This window comes from Mytilus galloprovincialis, chromosome 9 (genome assembly GCF_965363235.1).
Source record: "Mytilus galloprovincialis chromosome 9, xbMytGall1.hap1.1, whole genome shotgun sequence".
Classification (NCBI taxonomy): Eukaryota; Metazoa; Mollusca; class Bivalvia; order Mytilida; family Mytilidae; genus Mytilus; species Mytilus galloprovincialis.
The window spans coordinates 50,700,388-50,722,229 of record NC_134846.1 but is presented as its reverse complement, the minus strand read 5'-3'; the positions used below and the strand labels follow the sequence as shown (position 1 = coordinate 50,722,229).

At 32.6% G+C, this 21,842-nt stretch overlaps 1 protein-coding gene and 1 long non-coding RNA gene across 3 annotated transcripts; one reads left to right on the top strand and one right to left on the bottom strand.

Moving 5' to 3' along the window:
* The first annotated feature begins 1,146 nt into the window (after positions 1-1,146).
* On the top strand, positions 1,147-11,119 carry LOC143045221 (uncharacterized). The gene is made up of 2 exons (XR_012968908.1): positions 1,147-1,267; positions 10,083-11,119. It is a non-coding gene; the product is annotated as an uncharacterized LOC143045221 (long non-coding RNA).
* A 4,483-nt stretch (positions 11,120-15,602) lies between these two features.
* On the bottom strand, positions 15,603-21,331 carry LOC143045220 (uncharacterized). Of its 2 annotated transcripts, none has more exons than XM_076217573.1 (6): positions 21,172-21,331; positions 20,453-20,609; positions 19,094-19,593; positions 17,908-18,021; positions 17,220-17,323; positions 15,603-15,796 (listed from the first exon to the last, which is right to left on the bottom strand). In XM_076217573.1, exons 1-6 carry the CDS (start codon positions 21,278-21,280, stop codon positions 15,617-15,619), a joined length of 1,164 nt encoding a protein of 387 aa, XP_076073688.1. In that variant the 5' UTR covers positions 21,281-21,331; the 3' UTR covers positions 15,603-15,616. The 2 variants fall into 2 exon arrangements, with proteins under 2 accessions (XP_076073688.1, XP_076073689.1); XM_076217574.1 differs by having other exon boundaries at positions 21,167-21,326.
* Between the last annotated feature and the right edge of the window lie 511 nt (positions 21,332-21,842).

The following is a 21,842-nucleotide window of genomic DNA, read 5'->3' as shown; positions in this document are numbered from 1 at the left end:
AACATCACCGTCCAAAAAGGGAAAATAAACAATAGAGAATGAAAAATCGTCCCATTTGTCGTAAATCTAAGTTACGAGTCTCCCGTGTAAAACCGAAATGTCCAAATCTAGGAATGGACAGTAATACCGTTTTAATTTGATTTATTTAACATAAGTTCCTTTTTGGTAAATTTCGGCAGTATATTTAGAAAATTCTTGATTATTTAACGAAAAAATATCAAGATAACGGTAAGTGTGGTTGAGTTCATCAATTAAATTTCTTTACTGAGTTTGGTCATAAACTGTGATTCATAACAATACAATGTTGGATATATGCAGACATTTTGCTCAGTTAAAGTAGCCAGCAGACCAACAAAAGGCATACACTTACCTTACTTATGACTTATCTGACTGGATGAAACCGTGCGGACCGGTTAACCATTTTTGCAGGCATCCAACCCATCCCTAACCTAAATCAGAAATAAAAAAAACTTAATAAGGAAAAACTTAGGTGATATGTATAAGAACTTTTAAAGCTCTTTCCATTGGTTAAAAAGGCAACACTCAAAAAGAAAATGTTTTATCCTTAAAATAATATATTGGCCTTTCCTCTATTCCACTTCATTATCATCCCATTGCAGTTTATAGACAGAGCAATATTCTGAATTGATGAAACTACAAAGCAAAAAGTACACAATTGTCTGTGTATGCTAAAAATAATATATTGGCCTTTCCTATATTCTACTTCATTATCCCCCCATTGCAACTTATAGGCAGAGCAGTATTCTGAATAGATGAAACTACAAAGCAAAAAGTATACAATTTTATGTGTAACCTAAATAAAATACCAAAAAAAAAAAACCGGCAAGTTTTTTATGAAAGCTATTACTTGTACTGTATTGTTGTCAATGTACCGATTAACTAATTAATATATCACCGTGATCAGAAAAACTGGTACATAATCTGAGGGTAGATACGTATGGATCCGAAATACAATATACATGTTATAATACACACTATTAAATAAAATTACGCGTACATTGTGTCAAAATTAGTTTAATCCTCTAGTATAGTATGTATTTTATGGGTAAAGTAAATTCAAAAATGTCCGGGTTTTAGATTTAAATCGACCCAACTATTTTTAAATACCCATTGTTTGCAAAATAGTAATGTGTTCACTCATGCCAATAAAATAATAATTACATGTAGTTATTCATGGCGAAACACGTTTGTTGACATTGTTTATTAATTTCGTAAATTTGAGGACAAAATATAGAGAATTTGTAAGGTAAGTTTAATTCTTGTAAACATGTGTTACTTGATTTTATTAATTGAAACTGCAATTGTCACAGCATAAAATCAACGTCTTAAAGATTTTGTTGTGTGCAATTAGTAAAATATAAGCAAAGGAAACTACAAATGTAAGACTTCAATTGAAACCCCTCCCCCTTTTTCAGTTGTGCAAAATATACATACAATGTATATATGATGGAGTCTTGTCCTTAAAAATTACAGACGATGTTTGGCAGAACGTTCTGCATTATATCATGCCCAATTAAATAGGATAAGGTGTCTCTTTTAAATGGCAAATTCAAACAGTTATAAATATTTAAACATATTATTAGTCTTCGTGTTAAACATTAATAAAAATCCATTTGCAGTATAACATTGGACAGCACACATTATGTTTGTTCAGAGAATGTTAACAACGTTAAACTATATAATTTTTAAATGGAAAATAGTATGATGTTACCAACGAGGAGTTATTATGATGTGTTTGAAGGTAAGGCATAGTGAGCGTTTCGGCCATTAACTGTCAAAATCCTTTTTTTTTTATCTAGACTGGTCTGATGTTCATTAGTTGTCGTTTGTTGGTGTGGTTCATATGTGTTTCTGGTTTCTCGTTTTTTATATAGATTAGACCGTTTGTTTTTTTTTTTATATAGATTAGACCGTTTGTTTTCCCGTTTGAGTGGTTTTACATTAGTCATTTTGGGGCCCCTTTATATCTTGCTGTTCGTCGGGAGTCTCAGTGGCTTCGTGATGAAGGCCATACTTTGACCTATAATGGTTTACTTTTATTAATTCTGACTTGAATATGGAGAGTTGTCTCAAAAGAACTCATACCACATCTATGAAAAACTCTGTATCGCACATACAGTGGAGATCAGTTCTAACCTCTCATAAATTCTGTCAGAATCTGTCAGGAGAACTGTTCTAGAACAGTATGTAGAACTGTCAGCCTGACACCTTTTAGTCAGTTCTAGGTCAGAACTGTTCTAGCTAGAACTGATTTGGTCAGTTCTACCTAGAACTGATTTGGACAGTTCTAGCTAGAACTGGTCCTGACAGTTCTACCCTAGAACAGTTTTAGACAGTTCTAGCTAGAAATGACCAAATTTTTGGTCAGTTCTACTTCTAGAACAGTTCTACGGTTAGAATTGATTTCAAATTCTACGGCTAGAATTGATTTATAAATTCTACGGCCAGAATTAATTTATAAATTCTACGGCTAAAATTGATTTATAAATTCTACGGCTAGAATTGATTTATAAGTTTCAAGAAATATTTGTCTTAATATAAAGGCTTCGGCAAAATAGCGATTAATATTATATAGAGTTTTGCTATTTTGCCGGTTTTATTTCAGATTTATAATCGGCAAGAGATCATGTTTAACCCCGCCGTATTCTGCATGTATGTGCCTGTTCCAAGTCAGGAGCCCGTAATTCAGTGATTTTCTTTTGTTGATGTGTAACATAAAATATTTGTTTTTCTTTCATTTTTTGTACATAAATTAGGCCGTTAATTAGTATTATGAGGGGGGGGGTATTATTTGAATTGTTTTACATTTGTTATTCTGGGAGTCAGGATGGCTGGTTATCACATAACAAAATTATCTGACCTCATTAACCAAATGTAATATCTGTTTACGAGTAGTTTTCATACCTCGGACGGACCTGTTGAACAAAAATCTTTTGACCACATCAATCTAAACTGACATTATTTGCTCTTTCTTTCTGCAAATCTATATAGCTGCACAGTACTTCAGTTTTAATTTTATGTCAAGAGGGACTGTACTATACAAGTTACAGCAATATTGGAAACCAATTTTGTTCGCATCAATTTATAGTGCCAGCATGGAGGGGCAGATCCAGCCATTTTAAAAAGGGGGGGTTCCAACTATATGTTCCCATTCAAATGCATTGATCGTCAAAAAGGGGGTTCCAACTCCTGAACCCCCTCCCCCCCCCTTGATCTGCCAATGAGCATGTCCTCTTTTTATTCAAAATATTGAATCATAAACAAATATCAGTAGTTTTCATACTTCAGACTGAGTCGTATAATAAAATCTTTTGACCGCATCAACCAAAACTTACCATATTTGCTTTTTTTTTAATGTAAATCTAAATAGCTGCACAGTAGTTCAGATATAATTTTAGGTCAAGAGGGACTGTAGTATATAAATAACTACAATATTGGAAATCAATGACCACAATTTTTTTTCTCGCATCAATTGAGAGTGCCAGCATTTCCTATTTTTATTCAAAATATCGCATCAGAAACAAATATCAGTAGTTTTTATACCTCACACTGACAGTAACATGTAATCATGTAACAAAATTATTTGTCTGCATCAATCAAAACTGACCATATTTGACAGCATCAACCAAAACTGACCATATTTGACAGCATCAACCAAAACTGACCATATTTGACCGCATCAACCAAAACTGACCATATTTGCTCTTTTTTATGTAACTCTTATAGTCGCATAGTAAATCTTTAATATTTTTATGTAAGGATGGATTGTAAAATCATGAAAATACAAATGATAGAAATATTGGAACACAATGCTACCTAATTTCATTTGCATCAATTTAGAATGCCAGCATGTCCTCTTTTTATTCAAAATATTGCATCATAAACAAATATCAGTAGTTTTCATACCTCAGACTGACTGGTATAACAAAATAATTTGTCCGCATCAACCAAAACTGACCATATTTGCACTTTATTATGTACATGATGTCAATCTTAATAGCCGCAAAGTAAATCACGTATATTTTTATATCAGGATGGATTGTTTAATATAAATGAAAGCAATATTGGAAAATAAAACTATGCTCACATCAGTTTATAGTGCCAGCATGTCCTCTTTTTCATCAAAATTTTGAATCGTAAACTAATTTCAGTAGTTTCGATATCTCAGACTGACTCATGAATATAACAAAATTATTTGTCCGCATCAACTAAAACTAACCATATTTGAAAGCATCAACCAAAACTGACCATATGTGACAGCATCAACCAAAACTGACCATAATTACACTTTGTTATGTAAATCATGATATATATAGCCGCATACTAAATCACTTATAGTAATACATATTACGATGGATTGTATAATTCAAATGACAGCAATATCAATGAATATTGGAACACATTGGCTACAAAAAAAATTCCACATCAATTTAGAATATCAGCAGGTCCTCTTTTTATTCAAAATATTGAATTTTTATACACTTTATCATGTAAATATACATGTAATATATGGCCTCATTGTAAGCATGGTAAACCAATATTATTTCTATGTGAGGACGGATCATATGATAAAAATGACACCAACTTTGAAACACAATACACCTTATCGCTAATCCTGGCTAACCCGGCCTCTTGAACTTTCGAAGCATACAACAATGACTTTTCCATTGTGGCGTCAGATATTTTGTTTTATTACGTCAACATTATACGGGAACCTGTGTGATATCCAGTAATGGCAGACAAATAGCGACAAGGTGTATTTATACCATATCTAAGAATTTAGCGCGCCGTTATTTCCTCTGTGTGTCCATAATAATGAACCGTCATTAAACATGCTAAAGTGACTTTTTAACATGTTTAAGTCAGTAGTTTGTGATGGTTTTTTTTTTTTAAACAAATCTATTTAATGGCATCATCCAACACTCACATGACTGATTCATATACTTTATTTTAAAAATAAAATAAAAAGTACATGTATGGGGAGTTCTCTTCTTGGAATAGTATACTATTAATATCATTTGAAGAAGGCAGAGAAAAATGCATGATTTTGTTTGTAGCCGAACGTCCAGGGGCAAATGTTTCATTCATGTTCAGATCCAGTATATTTTTCTGAGTTGCAGACTCCCAGATATCATTTATAATCGTTATGGATAAGTCTGGCTAAATTGACGAGATGGTGCAAATGTATATATAGTTTTTTTACGTTGTACAACACTTTTTTCATTAATATTTCATAATTCATCCACTGTACAATTTTCGTTTGAACATTTGTCAAAACAGAATCTTAAATGAATGTAAATTCAAGGCAAACAAGGTAAATTACGATTAAAATTCCATGAATTAAATGCAGTTTTATTTTGGAAGAGACTGTTAAAAATGGGGAACGAAGAAACGTAAACAATGATGTTTACGTATGCAATCTTATAAAAATATTTCTCCGATGAGTTGGGTAACCTTCTATTCACTTCGATATTTGTACATGTAACGTAATAAAAGTCGTTTGATCAGTAAAAAATATAGAAAATCTGCTATTTAATATATAGCAAAGTAATTGGAAGTGATTTATTTCTTCTAAATTCTAAAGTGCCCTTACTGCAGTGACGTCATTTAGAACTGTTCTACAGTCCTGACTGATTTAGTCAGTTCTGCTGACAGTTCTACGGTTAGAAGTGATTTGGACAGTTCTACCTAGAACTGATTTAGACAGTTCTAACCTAGAACTGATCCTGACAGTTCTACCTAGAACTGATTTAGTCAGTTCTACCTAGAACTGATTCTGACAGTTCTACTTAGAACAGTTCTAGGGTAGAACTGTTCTAGGTAGAACTGTTCTAGGACAGGTTAGAACAGTTCTATGACAGAATATTCTGACAGTTCTAATGAGAGGTTAGAAGTGATCTCCACTGTATATGAAAATCGGTTCAAATCCTCAATCTTATTTGAATTTCAGACTTCAACTTTTTCAAAACACTGGTTTAAAACACTTTTTCCACTTTATTTTACCAATCTAAGATGTATATACGAAAAATAAATGGGAGATGCGTGACAATAAGACAGCAACCATGCAATCAACACAAACAACCAACAGAGACTTAGAGTCTGGCTTCAATAAGACGCAGGTGTTTATAACAAAAAGTGTGTCATATACAAAGTAATGCTGTCCATTGTTTACGTTATACCCCTCGATTTTTAATGATTAAAACATAAATAATGTTTCTATTGTGTTTTATAAAACAAAAATGGGATGAAATATTTATTTTTGAAATCGTAAAATTATTTTTAAAAAAAAGAACGATGGACAAAAATCTGCCTAGAAATTGTTATAGAATGATTTTCATAAAAGATTGAACAGATTCAAAGTTGTTTGTTTAATACGTGCTTAACGCAACTTTCAGTGTTATTTACTATTTTGTGGCAGGTTTCATATTTTAAAAGCAACATACAAAACTCTGAGTTACTGACAAACAGTTATTGCATATATGAAGATTATCATAGAATTAGACAGACATAATTTATTATGTCGCGGGTAGCTTGGGATACAGATTTGTAAACATACTATATTTTAAAGTCAAAATTGGTCTTATGGGTCTTATTCTTTACCGATTTATCTCTTTCCTGATCTTTTTGTTTTTTGTTTTTATTTTTTTTTTTTGTCTTTTGTTTTTATTTTTTTTTTTGTCTAGTTTGTTTGATATCTGTTTTTATTGGTCAAACTTTAATTATTACGACAAATTGTCTTGCTCTCCTCTTCATACATCACGAAAAATGTGGCCATAATGTTATGCCTGATGTCATTACATAGAAAGATCACATAGTTCTAATGAAAGAAAGGTTTTAGTTGTCTGCTTATCACATATTAATAACCAGAGAAACAAGTTCTACTACCAAAGCTCATGCAGGACAATATTTCTCAACTATCAATAGTAAAATGTTCAATATTTAAATCGTCCGGCGAGCTTCGCGTTATTTGTTTTAAAAGTTTACTGTCTCGAGTGGAGAAATATCGTATCAAATTCACAGCAGTGAAAAGAATCCATAGTTATACGATAAAACAAACACGGTAATAAACCGGACACCTGGGAATCAACATCAGGACCAGGTCTTACAAAAGTGAGCAGACTAACAGGTGTATTGACTTTGTAGAATGTGTCACAATTATCTGCCAAATGCTCAATAAATTATTTATACTATAGTAATTTTCATAATTTACGACTACAAGTCATAGAAAGTTTTATAGCTTTATTGTTGTATAGTACATGTAGTACAAGGAAAAGTCATAAAACTCAAATGAACAAAATCCTACACGGCAATATGGCGGACGGTAATCTCGAAGCAGGTAAAAACTTTTCAATTTTTTTATAAACATGATCAATAGAAAATTATTGTAATCTTATTGCATCACTGTGTCGATACTCGTGCTTTTATTTTCTGCAATAATAATTCGACGTAACATTCATGATTAACCATTTGAAAACAAAAGCGATTAAAAAATAAAATAAAAACAAATATAAAGCGCAGAAAAATTACAAATAATGCTTGGTCACAAGTTAAATTGAAGCTGTCACATGAATACGGATTCAATTAGGTTGAATTATTAACTTGCAATTGAATAATTCACCAGCGATGTTTCTTAGCTTATTTTGACCGAATTGAACCAGTTAAACTGGCTACTAAAAGCGAATAATTATTTCACTTTTATTAAAGATTGAACAAAACACATCATGTTAATGCTCCTCTAATTGAATAGATTATGTCTTTTGTCTGATATCACTCCTTGTGTGTCATTTAATTTTTGTTTATTGCAGAGTGCCATTCATTCTAAAAAAAAAAGCAAAGACGGACTCAAATTTGCATACTTTGACATTTGATTAAGGGAGCTACCTTTTGATTTATATAGGAGGGGGGAGGGGTGAGGGGCTATGATAAAATTTGAAAAAAGCCGGACAAGAGATTTGAGTTAAAAAAAAAAAAGGCAGGATGAGCAACTTTGCAAAATAAAGGCAGGATGACAATGTATGTAAAATAAGTCGTTAGGGAGCTACCATTTCATTTGCATGTGGGAAAAGAGGTGGGGTGGCTATGATTGGAATTTTGTTCTGTCTTTATGTATTAGTTTTAATCTCTGTCCTACTTTTTTCTATTTTCCAATCTATTCGGTCCTGGCTTTTTTTATTAAACAAAATAACAGTTCACAGAAAACTACAGATTAAGCAACACGAATCCCACTAAATATAGATTAAAAGTTAGATGTACTTACTAGTTTTATTCAAGCATTTCCGTTGTACGAGTTGTACATAAATATAATCGGACAGGACTCTGAGGAGTACTTGTATTAATTTATTGTTACTGTATAAACTAAACGTATAGACACACAGAGGAGTAAAACTTATTTGGTATGGACAAAGTGTATACAAATCCTTGCTCTAACGCTCTAAATGTACAATCTAAATATTTTTACATACATATAGAATGACGAATTGCGGGAGACCATTTAATAGTAGTACAGCGGAAAGTAATAAAACAATTTAATATAGAAATTAAGTGTATAACTGTTCGAAATGACATTCAAATGAAAAAAAATCCTTCGCAGCAACATGGCGGACATCTTGAACCAGGTAAAAACTTTACTAAATTTACAAGTAGTGAAAAATTAATATTTCCTTATGTGTTAAAATCTGATTTAATTGTACTAAGTTGATGGAATTATATGGAAAACTCTAGGATTTATTTCATTTTACCCACATAAGCTCTTATTGCATGTTTATTTACTTCATTGCGCATCCAGACCCCATCCGAAGATTCGTCCTACATTTCTGTAAATAATATTATCCTAAGTGCATCATTTTGTCGATTAAACCGCTATTATTTGCTACAGTATTCATGGTTAACCATTTTTGAGAGAAATTGCGATAAAATAAATTAAATTAAAAAAAGAAAAAGAAAGCGCATAAAAAGAAAATCAGGTTGTTTTTCGCAAATTCTTTTCGATTTACGAGTTTGACCTAAATCACTTTAGGTCATTTTATTATTAATATTTAGTTTTGAGTGTCATTTAAACGGATTAAAACTTGTCACATATTTTGACATTTCACTTACAAACAAACCACTTTCACATGATAGGTGGGGATAGAAGGTCTGGCGTTCGCTAACATGTTTAACGCCGCCACATTCTGTATATGCCCGTCACAAGTCAAGAGCCTGTAATTCAGTGGTTGTCGTTTGGTGCTTTATGTCATTTGTTTTTCGTTCATTATTTTGTTCATTAACCAGACCGTTAGTTTTATCATTTGAATTGTTCTACATTTGGCATTTCGGAGCCTTTAACAGCTGACTATGCTTAAGGGTTTGCTTATTGTTGAAGGCCGTGTGGTGACCTATATACAAATGTATATAGATGTTAATTTATGTCATTTTGTCATTTGTGTGCTCATTACCAATCACATAAATATCTTCTTAATTTTTTTAAACAAAAGTTCACAGAAAACTACAAATTATGCAACACAAATCCCACCAAATATTGATTAAATTAACTCATTACTAGTTTATTGTTACTAGTGTTACCAGAGACCGTATATAATGTGTTATATGTCTCTGATGTTACTAAATAAAATAAACAAATGAATAACATCTGGAGTAAAACTGATCTGGTATGAAATCCAATTATTTTTTCTCTCAAAATATAAGAAATGGAGAGTTGAGAGAGACCATTGGTAAAAATAAATTTGTTTACTGTTGATATATAAATGGAGGATGTGGCATGATTACCTATCCGCCAACTATCCATCAAAGTTCAAATGAAGTTGATATACTTGTTAATAACTTAAAATTAAACAAATATAACTTTATAAACAAGTTAGTATTAACATTGAGAAACAAACGATCATGTCTAGGATCGAAATGCGTTATGCGGTATGTTACCCAATGTTACGGTGACTTATAGTTGTTATTTTCTGTGTCATTTTGGTCTCTTGTGGCGTTGTCTCATTGGCAACCATACTGCATCTTCTTTTGGTATATGATAATATTATATAATCGTTTCACGACTTCACTTCTTTTTTCAGATATGATGAGGAAAGCTTCCGTGACTAGAATACTGAAAAGACTAAAGATTTTCATTGGAATACTCATCTGTATAGCTATAACTCTACTTATGTTAATCATATCATCGATTTTAAGATTCAACTGGAAGGTAAAAATGTCAGAGGCACCAAAACAATTGAGTGTACATCCACTTTCAGAGACAACTGTTAATGGAATACCTCTAATCATACATCAAACTTGGAAATCTAAAAATGTTCCAGACAAGTGGAAAGATGCCCAGGCCTCTTGGACAAATCAGTCGGTGATATATCCATTAAAACGCAAATACAACGATTTCGTGTACATGTTATGGACCGATAAAATGTTAGACACTTTCATAAAGGAGAAGTATCCATGGTTTTACAATGCTTTTCATAGTTATCATTTTCCTATATCACGGACAGACGCGGGAAGATATTTTTTGTTGTACCATTATGGCGGCGTTTATTCCGATTTGGATATAGGTTGTAATAATCAATCGATAAGAAAGATATTGTCCAGTATAGAAGGTCATCAAGGGGTCGGGGTCATGGAAGTTAGACCATACGGATTTTCTTTAGAGGTGCTTATTTCTGCGAAAGGTCATCCATTTATGAAATCTGTGATATCTGGTTTGATACCAGCGCAGGCAAGACATCCAATTCCATACCTAACAGTGTTGCTATCTGCAGGTCCATTATATTTCACCGCAAAATATGGATTATACAAAAATAAGCATGAAATACATATTGTGAGTCCCGCGTTGTATGAAGGGAAATATTTTAAGCATTATCACGGTGGCAGCTGGCATAGCTGGGACGGAGAACTAATTTGGTGGTTTTATAACCACGGACCATTATTTTTAAAATTGATAATATTAGCAGCAATAATTTTTGTACTGGTGACGTTAAAAAATAATAACACACTTGTTGGAAAACGAAGAAATAGTCATATATCATAATTACACCGATATAAACAAGTCATTGTGTTCAAATTCTTTAATTTATTTATAAGATAAAGGCTTTTATGTGTCTTTCAATTTAAAAATTAATTTTCATTTGATATCACTGCCGATAGTTAATATAGAAAGCAGATATACCAATATAGAAAGCAGATATTGCCAACGTAACAACTATCCAATGTTCAAATGAAGTAGATGTAGATATAGGAAGATGTGGTTTGAGTGTCAATGAGACAACTCTCCATCCAAGTAACAATTTATAAAAGTAAACCATTATAGGTCAATGTAAGGCCTTCAACACGGAGCCTTGGCTCACATCGAACAACAAGCTATAAAGTGCCCCAAAATTACTAGTGTAAAACCATTCAAACGGGAAAACCAACGGTACACATTTAGAGGCAATCGGATGGCCTTCAACAATTGGAATATACCGTATAGTCACTGGCTATAAAATGCCCCGCCGCGTCAATACAAATGTGCAAAAATTCAAAAGACAGAATTAACGGCCTTATTTATAACAAAAAAAAAAATTACCAAAAACAAATATGACTGACCTGAACCAACGACAATTACTGAACTACATGTACATGCTCCTGGCTTAGGACGGGCACTTAAATAATGTGGAAGGGATAAATCATATTTGAAGGCGCCAGTTCTCTTAAATCTGAGACAGTGGTGTAACGACACAACACAAGAACAAACTGTAATGGAACAATAAAAACAAATATGAGAAACAGTAATACACGACAACAGCTCAATAATAGACTCCTGACTTGAGACAGACACATAAAGAATGTGACAGGTTAAACATGTATTCTGGCGTCAAACCACCCCCTCCCTAAGACCCCCAACCTCTGGTATTCCCCCAAAAAATTTGAGCATGATAACATTTTGGGTAATATATGTTGTTTTGATGATTATGTTGTAGTTTAAATAATAACCAAAACTTGCAAAATTGGTTAGCAAGGAGTGTTTCAAAGGACTAACTTAATTCAAATTCAAATTCAAATAACTTAATTGTAATTTTTATAGACTGTCTTATTTTCTGAATATGTCAAGGTTAATAGATCTTGACCTTTTGTGATAATCAATAATTATACTTAAACTTGAAAACGACCACTACGTGTACATGTATGTTCTTGATGACATGATAATGTGAAGTGTCGATTGTTTGAAATATTCTAAAAAAAAAATCCAGAATCCATGAATTTTACTTTCGGTTCTCATTCAAATTGTGGAAATCGCTATTTTGACGAGAAATTTATTTCGGAAATTTAATCATTATTAATTCAGAGTAAATACATTGTATGTGTAGTTTGCTAGACATAATATTTAAACAAGTATAAGAATTATTTATGCACGATTTTGATGTTTGAATAAATGCGTCTTTTTAAAAGTGTTCGGTATGGTTAGTTTATGGTTCAAAACTTAAAATGTGTTAGGATATAGCTTAAAATCTCTATTAAAAATGTGTGCACTTGTAAATTTATAGATTTTCATAAAGATTCGAATTTGCAGTTGTCATACATATCACTTCATGAACACCATACGGTGTTGTCATGCACACATCTAACTTAACTATAACTATCTACCTCATTCCCCCTTTTTTACGGAAAAATATTTCGATTACATATAATAGCGTGATTTTTCTATATGAAATCGCATTTTATTGATTCTTAATTTGATAAGATTATGAATTTATGAATTTCTTTCTAAGTGGCTATAATTTATTTACATTATTCTTGAAATCTTTAAGTAAAAAAATCATTCCTGGGTTTTAAGTGTCACACTTTCGAGCTAGAGTGTTACACGGTAATTCCAAAATTCTATTTAAATTAATGCTGTTTTATATAAGAGATATTTATTAATGCGATCTAAGTAAACACAAACTTTTAAAATCCCAATTGATTATAATACAATATTGATGTTTATAATGGATACGATCAATATTGCCGATCGTAGGAGTTTTTGTGACAAGAGACATATTTTAAAAGCGAGGGTGGACAACTATGATATGACGCCATTCACAATCATAACAATTAACTAATTGACAGATAACACGTTTCGCTTTTGCAATACCGTAATATGGGAACAATGACCAAAGTTGCAGCGCCACATAATAATCGTGCTTAGATCAATGCAACTGCATACCAAATACTATTGATCTATCATAGTGGTCCCCCTTTCAATGACTGAGTGTACCATGACCATGGAGCGGAAGAAAGAATTATTCATTGAAATGAACTTATGCATCAACTATTACTAGCTTACCTCTAGTGTACCTAAACTGATATAATTACAATTTTTAAACACCTGAACTAAGAAAAAATTAATGAGTCTATAAACCATGAGTGGAAACAAGGGGGCGCAAATTTATATTAACTTATTATACCCCACGCAACGAAGTTGCGGAGGGTATAATGTTTTTGACCCGTCCGTCCGTCCGTCCGTCAGTCCGTCCGTCCGTCAGTCCGTCAGTCCTGTTTCTTGTCATCGCAACTCCTCTCAAACCACACAACAGAATTTCACGAAACCTTTTCAGATAATAAGGACATACTATGTAGTTGTGCATATCGACGGGAAATTGCGATTCAATTTTTTTTTCTAGGAGTTACGCCCCTTTGAACTTATTTACTTTAATGTACTACTGCAACAGTTTGTCATCGCAACTCCTCTCAAACCACACAACAGAATTTCACGAAACCTTTTCAGATAATAAGGACATACTATGTAGTTGTGCATATCGACAGGAAATTGCGATTCAATTTTTTTCTAGGAGTTACGCCCCTTTGAACTTATTTACTTTAATGTATTACTGCAACAGTTTGTCATCACAACTCCTCTCAAACCACACAACAGAATTTCACTAAACCTTTTCAGATAATAAGGACATACTATGTAGTTGTGCATATCAACGGGAAATTGCGATTCAATTTTTTTTCTAGGAGTTACGCCCCTTTGAACTTATTTACTTTAATGTACTACTGCAACAGTTTGTCATCGCAACTCCTCTCAAACCACACAACAGAATTTCATGAAACTTTGTAGATAATAAGGACATACTATGTAGATGTGCATATCAACAGGAAATTACGGTTCAATTTTTTTCTAGGAGTTATGCCCCTTTGAACTTATTTGCTTCAATCTACTTCTGCAACAGTTTGTCATCTCAACTCCTCTGAAAACACACAACAGAATTTCATGAAATTTTGTAGATAATAAGGACATACTATGTATATTGACAGGAAATTATTATTCAATATTTTTTCTTATACAATTTTTTTTTCTTATACTTATTTAATTTCTCCAATGACAATGTGGGGACGTGGGGTATGTGAGCGTGCTCACTAAGGTTCTTTAATTAGTCATGGCGTCTTATTCAACTGCAAATAGCATATAAAGATTCATCTCTCCCATAAATGATTACCCTTTAACTGCCAAATCACAGACCATAACAAATTATTGTTAACCCCGCCGTTGTCAGAAAGACCACGACCAAGTTCTACAGTATGCGACTTCGTCATGGCGAGTAATCAATGAATTTGTTTTTTTTTTTAATTCAATTGAGGGGATCATTTGTTTGCTTAAGATTTTCTTAAGTTGAACTATACGTTGAAAAGGTGGAACAATGCTTTTGAGGATAAATCCGATCAAATATTTGTATAATGACATTTAAACTAGAATGTTATTAAAATAATTATCTTTATAGTAAACGGCTGTGCGATGAGGGCATGATACGCCTGTTTTTCGGCAATATTTATAAAGTGTTTTGGAATATTTGCAAAAAAAATAAAGCTTAAATCATATTATCTAAGTTATTAAGTGACACGTATTGCCTAGTGCATTTATTAGTAATAAAGTTTTGGTTGTCTAAATATTCAAAGATTTTAAATATATTTTAGATATATACTTTAGATCTTAACCTCTTAAACTTTATAGCAATCTTGGATGTTACACATATTCATAATATCAGCATAGCCATAATTAATAATAAAAAAAAACGGTGAAAAGGTAAAAGGGTAATGAAAAATTTCGTAGGAACTGCTTAATTGAAGGAATCAAAATAATTTTAACTATAAAAAACAAGATGTGATATGATTGCCAATGAGATAACTCTCACCAAGAGACAAAATGACACAGAAATGAACAACTCAAAATCAACGTACAGCCCTCAACAATGAGCAAAGCCCATACCGCATTGTCAGCTTGCATTGCCCCGAAATGCAAAGCACATTATCAAAACAACCTTATCATCCTTTCCGGAAGAAAAATTGATAAATCCCTAAGTCATTATTCTACGTATGTTATATACGTACACTAGTCTAAGACATTGTATATTGGAGTTTTTGATTTGAATGAAGATGCTTAGTGAAATATCAGAATGGAGTTCAAGTGTTAAAAGAAAGATGAGATCTATCTTAAATGTCAGAGCTCTGCTATGGCTAGTACATTCAAATAAAATACGTGTATGTTTTAAATGCAAATGTGTGGCTTCACAAACCAGTATATACATAAACATGCATCAAAATGCTTGATTTATAGTAAAAATTTAAGATAATAGCAAAATATAATCATTTAATTCATCAGCTGCCAAATATGTTTAGCGACATCTTTTGCAGACTTCTTCAGATCGCTTATTTCAAAGTCATTATCAGCCTGAAATCTATCCACACTTCCCTGGACACTGTAGGTCATAAATGCACGTGAAAAGGCAATTCGGTGGTCTGTTTTAATTGACAAAGGATCGTACTCAACCTGTAATTATATTTATATGCATAATAATTATCATTTAAAAATAAACTTGACGAGGCAATTAGTTTTTGCTCCATATATCCGGAATATTCAGCATTGCATGGTACAATATACCATGGTCGCCTAAGAATCAGGATAACCAAGTGATTTACAATACCATATATATGTGCATGCCATATTGGAGAAATTTTTGCAGAGCGATTTTTTCCTGTGTATGTTACTATCGTCACGTTTTTTAAATATCTTTGCGAGTATATTGGATTCCATAAAAAGAAATTTACTCAGATTTACTCATTGCTGTTGAAGCAAGTTGTCAATTTGTTATAAATAATACCATAAACCGAGACACATGAATTAGCAGGAGTATATTTGGTCCGTCTGACATATCCTTATAAAAATAAAACCCTCAAAATATGATGAATAAATTGCCTGTGAAATGAACGCTATATGTGTTGATGATCTTGAAGCTATAATAAATTCCACCTTGTCTTGATGCCAAGCTGTATTTTTTTATCCTTAGGCTAGTAGCATGATGCACAAGTGAACTGGTTGATTTCCAAGGTTCTTTATTAGAAATATTACTTACAAACTGAAGACGGTGTTTTAAATTTTGGTAACTTATCTATAATACTAAAATGACGAGGTCCAATTTGTCAGCCGTCATCAGGTAAAAACGGCAAATCAAAGAATTCAACTTTATATTTAGCTAATATAGGACATTAGTGTTGATTAAAAATTACACCACTCCAGACCCTTTTGCAGTCCACATAATTAATATTGCCAATAATTAACCCGATACCGATACCAATTGTGTATTCACCTGTTACCTATCACCTTATCTGTACGTTCCGCATCTAACAGGCGCACCACCATACGGTGTATTTAAAATTTTGCTATATACACGGGTCATAACCACAGGGTTGACACTACTAAATTCAACCATTGTCACATTGTTCCCTATTGTAGTATTTTAATCAGTATGACTTTCTAAGATGACAATACGAATACTAAAAATTTGGACTTAAATTAAGGCGTATAGGTACAGTTTTCAATTTGTTAGCCGGCATGACGTAAAACAGCGAATCAAAGAATTCAACTTTATTTATAACTAATATAGGACAATGCTGTTGATTAAAAAATACTCCATTCCAGGCACTTTTGTTTTCCAAATAATTAATATTACCAATAATTGATAAGTTCAAGGTCGACGGGTTCAAACAGAAAGCTTTTTAAAGCAGAGAAAACTGTACATCTTATAATCGACATGACTTTATCAGATAACATACATAGTTCTATACTTTAATTCAGTCACGGACCCGCGATATCACGGGTGTGTTCTAGTTTAACCTAAATTTCTATTTGAAACAATGATTTTATAAAAATTGATATGTAAAAAACATAAGATAAACAACATAGTATTACTTACTTTTGTTATGAGTTGGTTTTGGATGGTATTGTTGTATATTCCTTGTAGGTATTTGACTTGCTCAAGAGTATTTCGTTGATTGTATATTATTCCTTCGCCACAAACTGTAATAAAAAATATAGACATTTTCTTCACAGATCCTGATAGTTTAAAACTTATATGAGATCCCTTGTGCCTGAATATCTTGGGGATAGTAATTGCACAAGAGTCAATAATAGTATTACGAACAATACTAGTCACGGTTATATAACTGCAATTTCTCAGTAAATACATAGTTAGCATTTCATCATGATAGTTACGTAAATAAAGGTTGAATTACTGTTTTCCTAAGTAACGTTTTTTTTTTATATCCCATTCAAAATTATAGAACTCTTCATCAGCTCTAACTTAAGATAGGGTCTATTTTATGTTAAGGGGGTCTTGAATTCTTTTGACAGTTTCCAGAATACTAATCTTTAAATATTAGCTGGACCAAATCACTACTTAACTTTATTATTCATGACCCATTTTTTTAGAGTGTAAATTTACTCCCCCTACTTTCTATTTGAGAAATAAAAATGAAGCCACAGATTTTGAAAAGGACAATAACTGTGTTCCTGGACCAAATGCTACAGCAATGCATCCATAAAGTTTTTGAGTGCGATGACTTAACTTAGTGTACTATGTTAGATTCACATAAAGTATTTACCTATTGCTAAAATAGTCATTGTGTCGTGTGACAATTGATCAATTTTACCACAAACTGCACACTGGTTGTCACAGTCTCGTTTCTCGACAGACACAGCCCGCTTTCCAAATATACCTAAGATACATAAATAGGTAGCCATTTTGCATAATTCAGCTTATGTTTTCAACAGAATATATTAAAGTTAATTTTTATTTCGCAAAAAAACTTAAGACTAACAAATGCAACCTAGAAGTAATTTCTTTTCGAAGTTTAAATGAACTTTATAAGCAAGAAAATATCATGATCAGTTTGATAGTTCAAGTGTGATATGGTCTTCTTTTCAACTACACACATAGTAAATGCTTAATCATACTCTAACGTCTTTCTCATCAAAGAAAAGAAATCTTCACATTTGCATTATCGCGAAAATGTCAACAGTTAAGTGCATTAAAAGTGTAAGTGCATGTGACGAAAGTTAATGCATACAATTCGGGCATGTTATATTGTTAACACACTAGAATGTTAAACTACACCAACACCAAAATGATTAATTTTTGACCATCAAATCATCAATTGATGCCGTCGGAGCTTAACATACAATACAGTTATCTCCTAATTGTTACGACTGCCATTTTGCATTTGTCATATTTTTCATTGAAGCCTATACATATGGAAGAAATCGTATTTATTGTTGCATAACTTGGTGTTAATCATTATCACTATTGTATCTCTGTATTGGTAAAAGCAAGAACTTAAAATGAACAAGACTTTATTTTGTACATAATTGTATCAATATCCTGTATCCTAGATAACCGCCCACGTTGTTTTGTCGTAGCCTGAGTATTCGCCTCGAGTGAGGTTTGTCTTTGGTTCGAACCAAGTCAGGTCAAATCAAAGACATTAAAGTTGGCACTTGCTACTACTCCGCTAAGCAAGCATCATCAAATAGTAAAAGCAAAGACTGGTCGGCTTGGATTCATACTCTGAATAAGTTCGGGTATGATGACATTACTGCCATGTCGTCCTCCGTATTTTGTCTCAGCGTGTCGGTCTAGTACGAAGCAGGGTGTACAATGTATATTCATATCGATTAACGTGTTCTCGTCCTGAATATCCCTTTAATTTACCGCTGGACGTAGTTAAATACCAACCCTTTATCAACATCATAATAGCTCTAAATATCTTAATTAATAAAGTGTATACTCACTATGAAAGGCGTTTCCAATAGTGTTGCCGGTATCTATAACAGCATTCCCAGCGACTGTAATACCACCAACAACTTTGTTACCAAGATCTGTTAATGCATCGCCGATACTTGAAAAGCCATTTTTGACTTGATCAAGTAAACTTTGAGCTCCAAGCTGGACCAGTGTTTCTAAAATGTGTCCCTGACTACTAAAGTCTGGTAATTTGTTGATATTAACACTTACCACATCTTTTGAGAGGGATGTTAATTTGCCTCCCAAAGACTGTAAATTAGAAGCGATTCCAGAGAATTCTTGCAAACCTGTCAAACCCGAACCAAGATGAGAAGATATTTGACCAAGTCCTTCAAGGAACAATCCGGATTCTTCTCCTAATAAGCCAAGAGCAGCTGGTAGAGATTTCCCCATTTTGTCCACAAAATTACTCACTTCAAATACTGGTTTAAAGATAGTTGGCATAATCTGTTTTATCGAACTTTGATAATATAACATTTGCGTATTGCTAAAAAGTACAAAAGTTCGGGTTTTTTTATTGCAAGGTCAACGCATGCTTTTTCTAAATTAAGATATATCATAATAATTATACATATTACATGGTACAGTATATAGTGTAAAAGTGAACCTTTTGTCGTTGGTTAGTGTCTATCATATTTGATTTTCGTTTATTGTTTTGTACAAAGATCAGGCTGTTGGTTTTCTCCTTTGAGCTGTCTTGACATATCGAAAAATCTTTTTGCTTTCTTTACGGTATGGGTTTTGTTCATTGTTGAAGGCCGAATAACCTGTAGATTTTTAAATCGGCGGCAATTGGTCTATAATGGATGATAGTTGTTGAATTAACAGCAATACCACATCTTCACATTTGTATACCTAAAATCTATACTACTTAAGGAACAGACCAATATCATTGAGCCTAAACTCCTCTAAAACTAGGAAATATTTGGGATATAATGTATAAATGGAGTGTTTTGTATTTCATAAATTTGTCTTTGAAGCAATCTATCTTCCACAGAAAATGCGAAATTTTGAAAAAGTATCCCAATTCGGAGACCGTTATCGATTCGTGTCTTATAAGCTTTTGTGCATGCTCAGTTGAAACGTACTGCGAGCGATTTTAAAACTATTCGTTTCAACACTTGACTTTTTGTACCGCAATTTCGCGGTTATCTTCTAGTCTATCTTAAATCTAAATAATTACCGAAACAAAAAACGCCTGTGCATGTGTCTAGGAGTTTAAACTCGGAAAAGATAGAGCGAATTTGAATGCTTAAAATGTTCATTAAAAACATATTATTACACACATACACACACACACACATATGTATATGTTAACAAAATGTGTAATTATACAATTAACTTACTTTCGACAAACTCCAGCGAGACATTGTTGGCACTGTTCACCAGTGCTGTTTATCTTCATTTCACACTCTGTGGATGATGAGAGCTGGGCAAAGTTTGTCTCATTTATTTTGCTAAGTATATAAAACAGTATCTCTCTTCTCACATAGGTATCAAATTCTACATATAAAAGAACAATTAATTGATTAAAAGCTTCAATTAAAAATAAAACAAGTAAGATTTTGATCAATGTCGAAAGGTTTTGTTGGAGAGTAGAATTTTAGGATTGACGATGTTTTCTTGTTTTTTTCTTCTTCACTTTTTGGCAAATATTCGGAATCCTCTGGTTTTATCCATGTAGTGCCATTAAAAATTTGCCTGCTCACATTTGATTTTTTTTCATTTCATAGTTTTATTACGTACAGTTTAAAAAGCTATTCTAGAAAATTTTATAATTTTTTTTGTTATACTTCGAGTTTTTGACAGAAAAGGGTGTCAATGTTAAATGTAACAAAAATCTAGAGAGAACCATTTCCCGCCATATTTTCAATGACTTATGCCAAGGAACCCTTTTTACGGTTTCCAGACCATTACTTATGTATTATCAATTCATAAAAATCTTTCAAATAGCTTTCAACATTGCATTAGACACAGAGAACCGAACAAAAGTCATCTGTAATAATAAATTTGTTGAGTTTGTTGAATTTGTTTTCGATAATACGAAAGTGCTACAATACCTTACTTTGTGTACTATTTGTGTCCAAAGTTGCAAGTGTTAGGACTTTTTGTCTTCCCTCACATAGAGCGGTTAATGATGTACAAAGAAAAACTAATAAAATAGTAAACGCCATTTTAAAAGTTGTATACAGTAATTGTACATAAGATAAGAAGACAGTAATAATTCTTATCTCTTCGGACTCTCTTGAATATAACAATCTATCAGGGAAATTACATGTGGTCAGTTAGTGACGAACATAATCGATAATTCTATAGACATTTGAAAAATTTGCTGAGGTGGCAATTACACAATAAGGTGATGACCAGTATTAATGCAAGTACAAACTGTACTTTCATAACGTTTGTTCTGAAGAGTTATCTTGGGAGCCCCTTATAAAAATTACAGTATTTTTAAGATTTAGTGTCACAATGTCACCATGCAATGGCTTGTTCTCCTGACGATGCACATGGTTAAGGTCAAGTTTATTCTAGTTGGTCTGAATAAATGTTCGAAACACTTTGTGATCTATAAAGTTGGGTTGCTGGAATAGGGTTAAACAATCGTGGTTGGGGAGGGGTGTCAATACAACTTGTCCTGTCCTCCTGCAAACATGTTAATTCCGCAATTTTTTGTTTATTTGTCTGTCCAAAGTGAAGAGCCCGTAGTTCAGTGGTTGTCGTTGGTTCGTGTCTGTC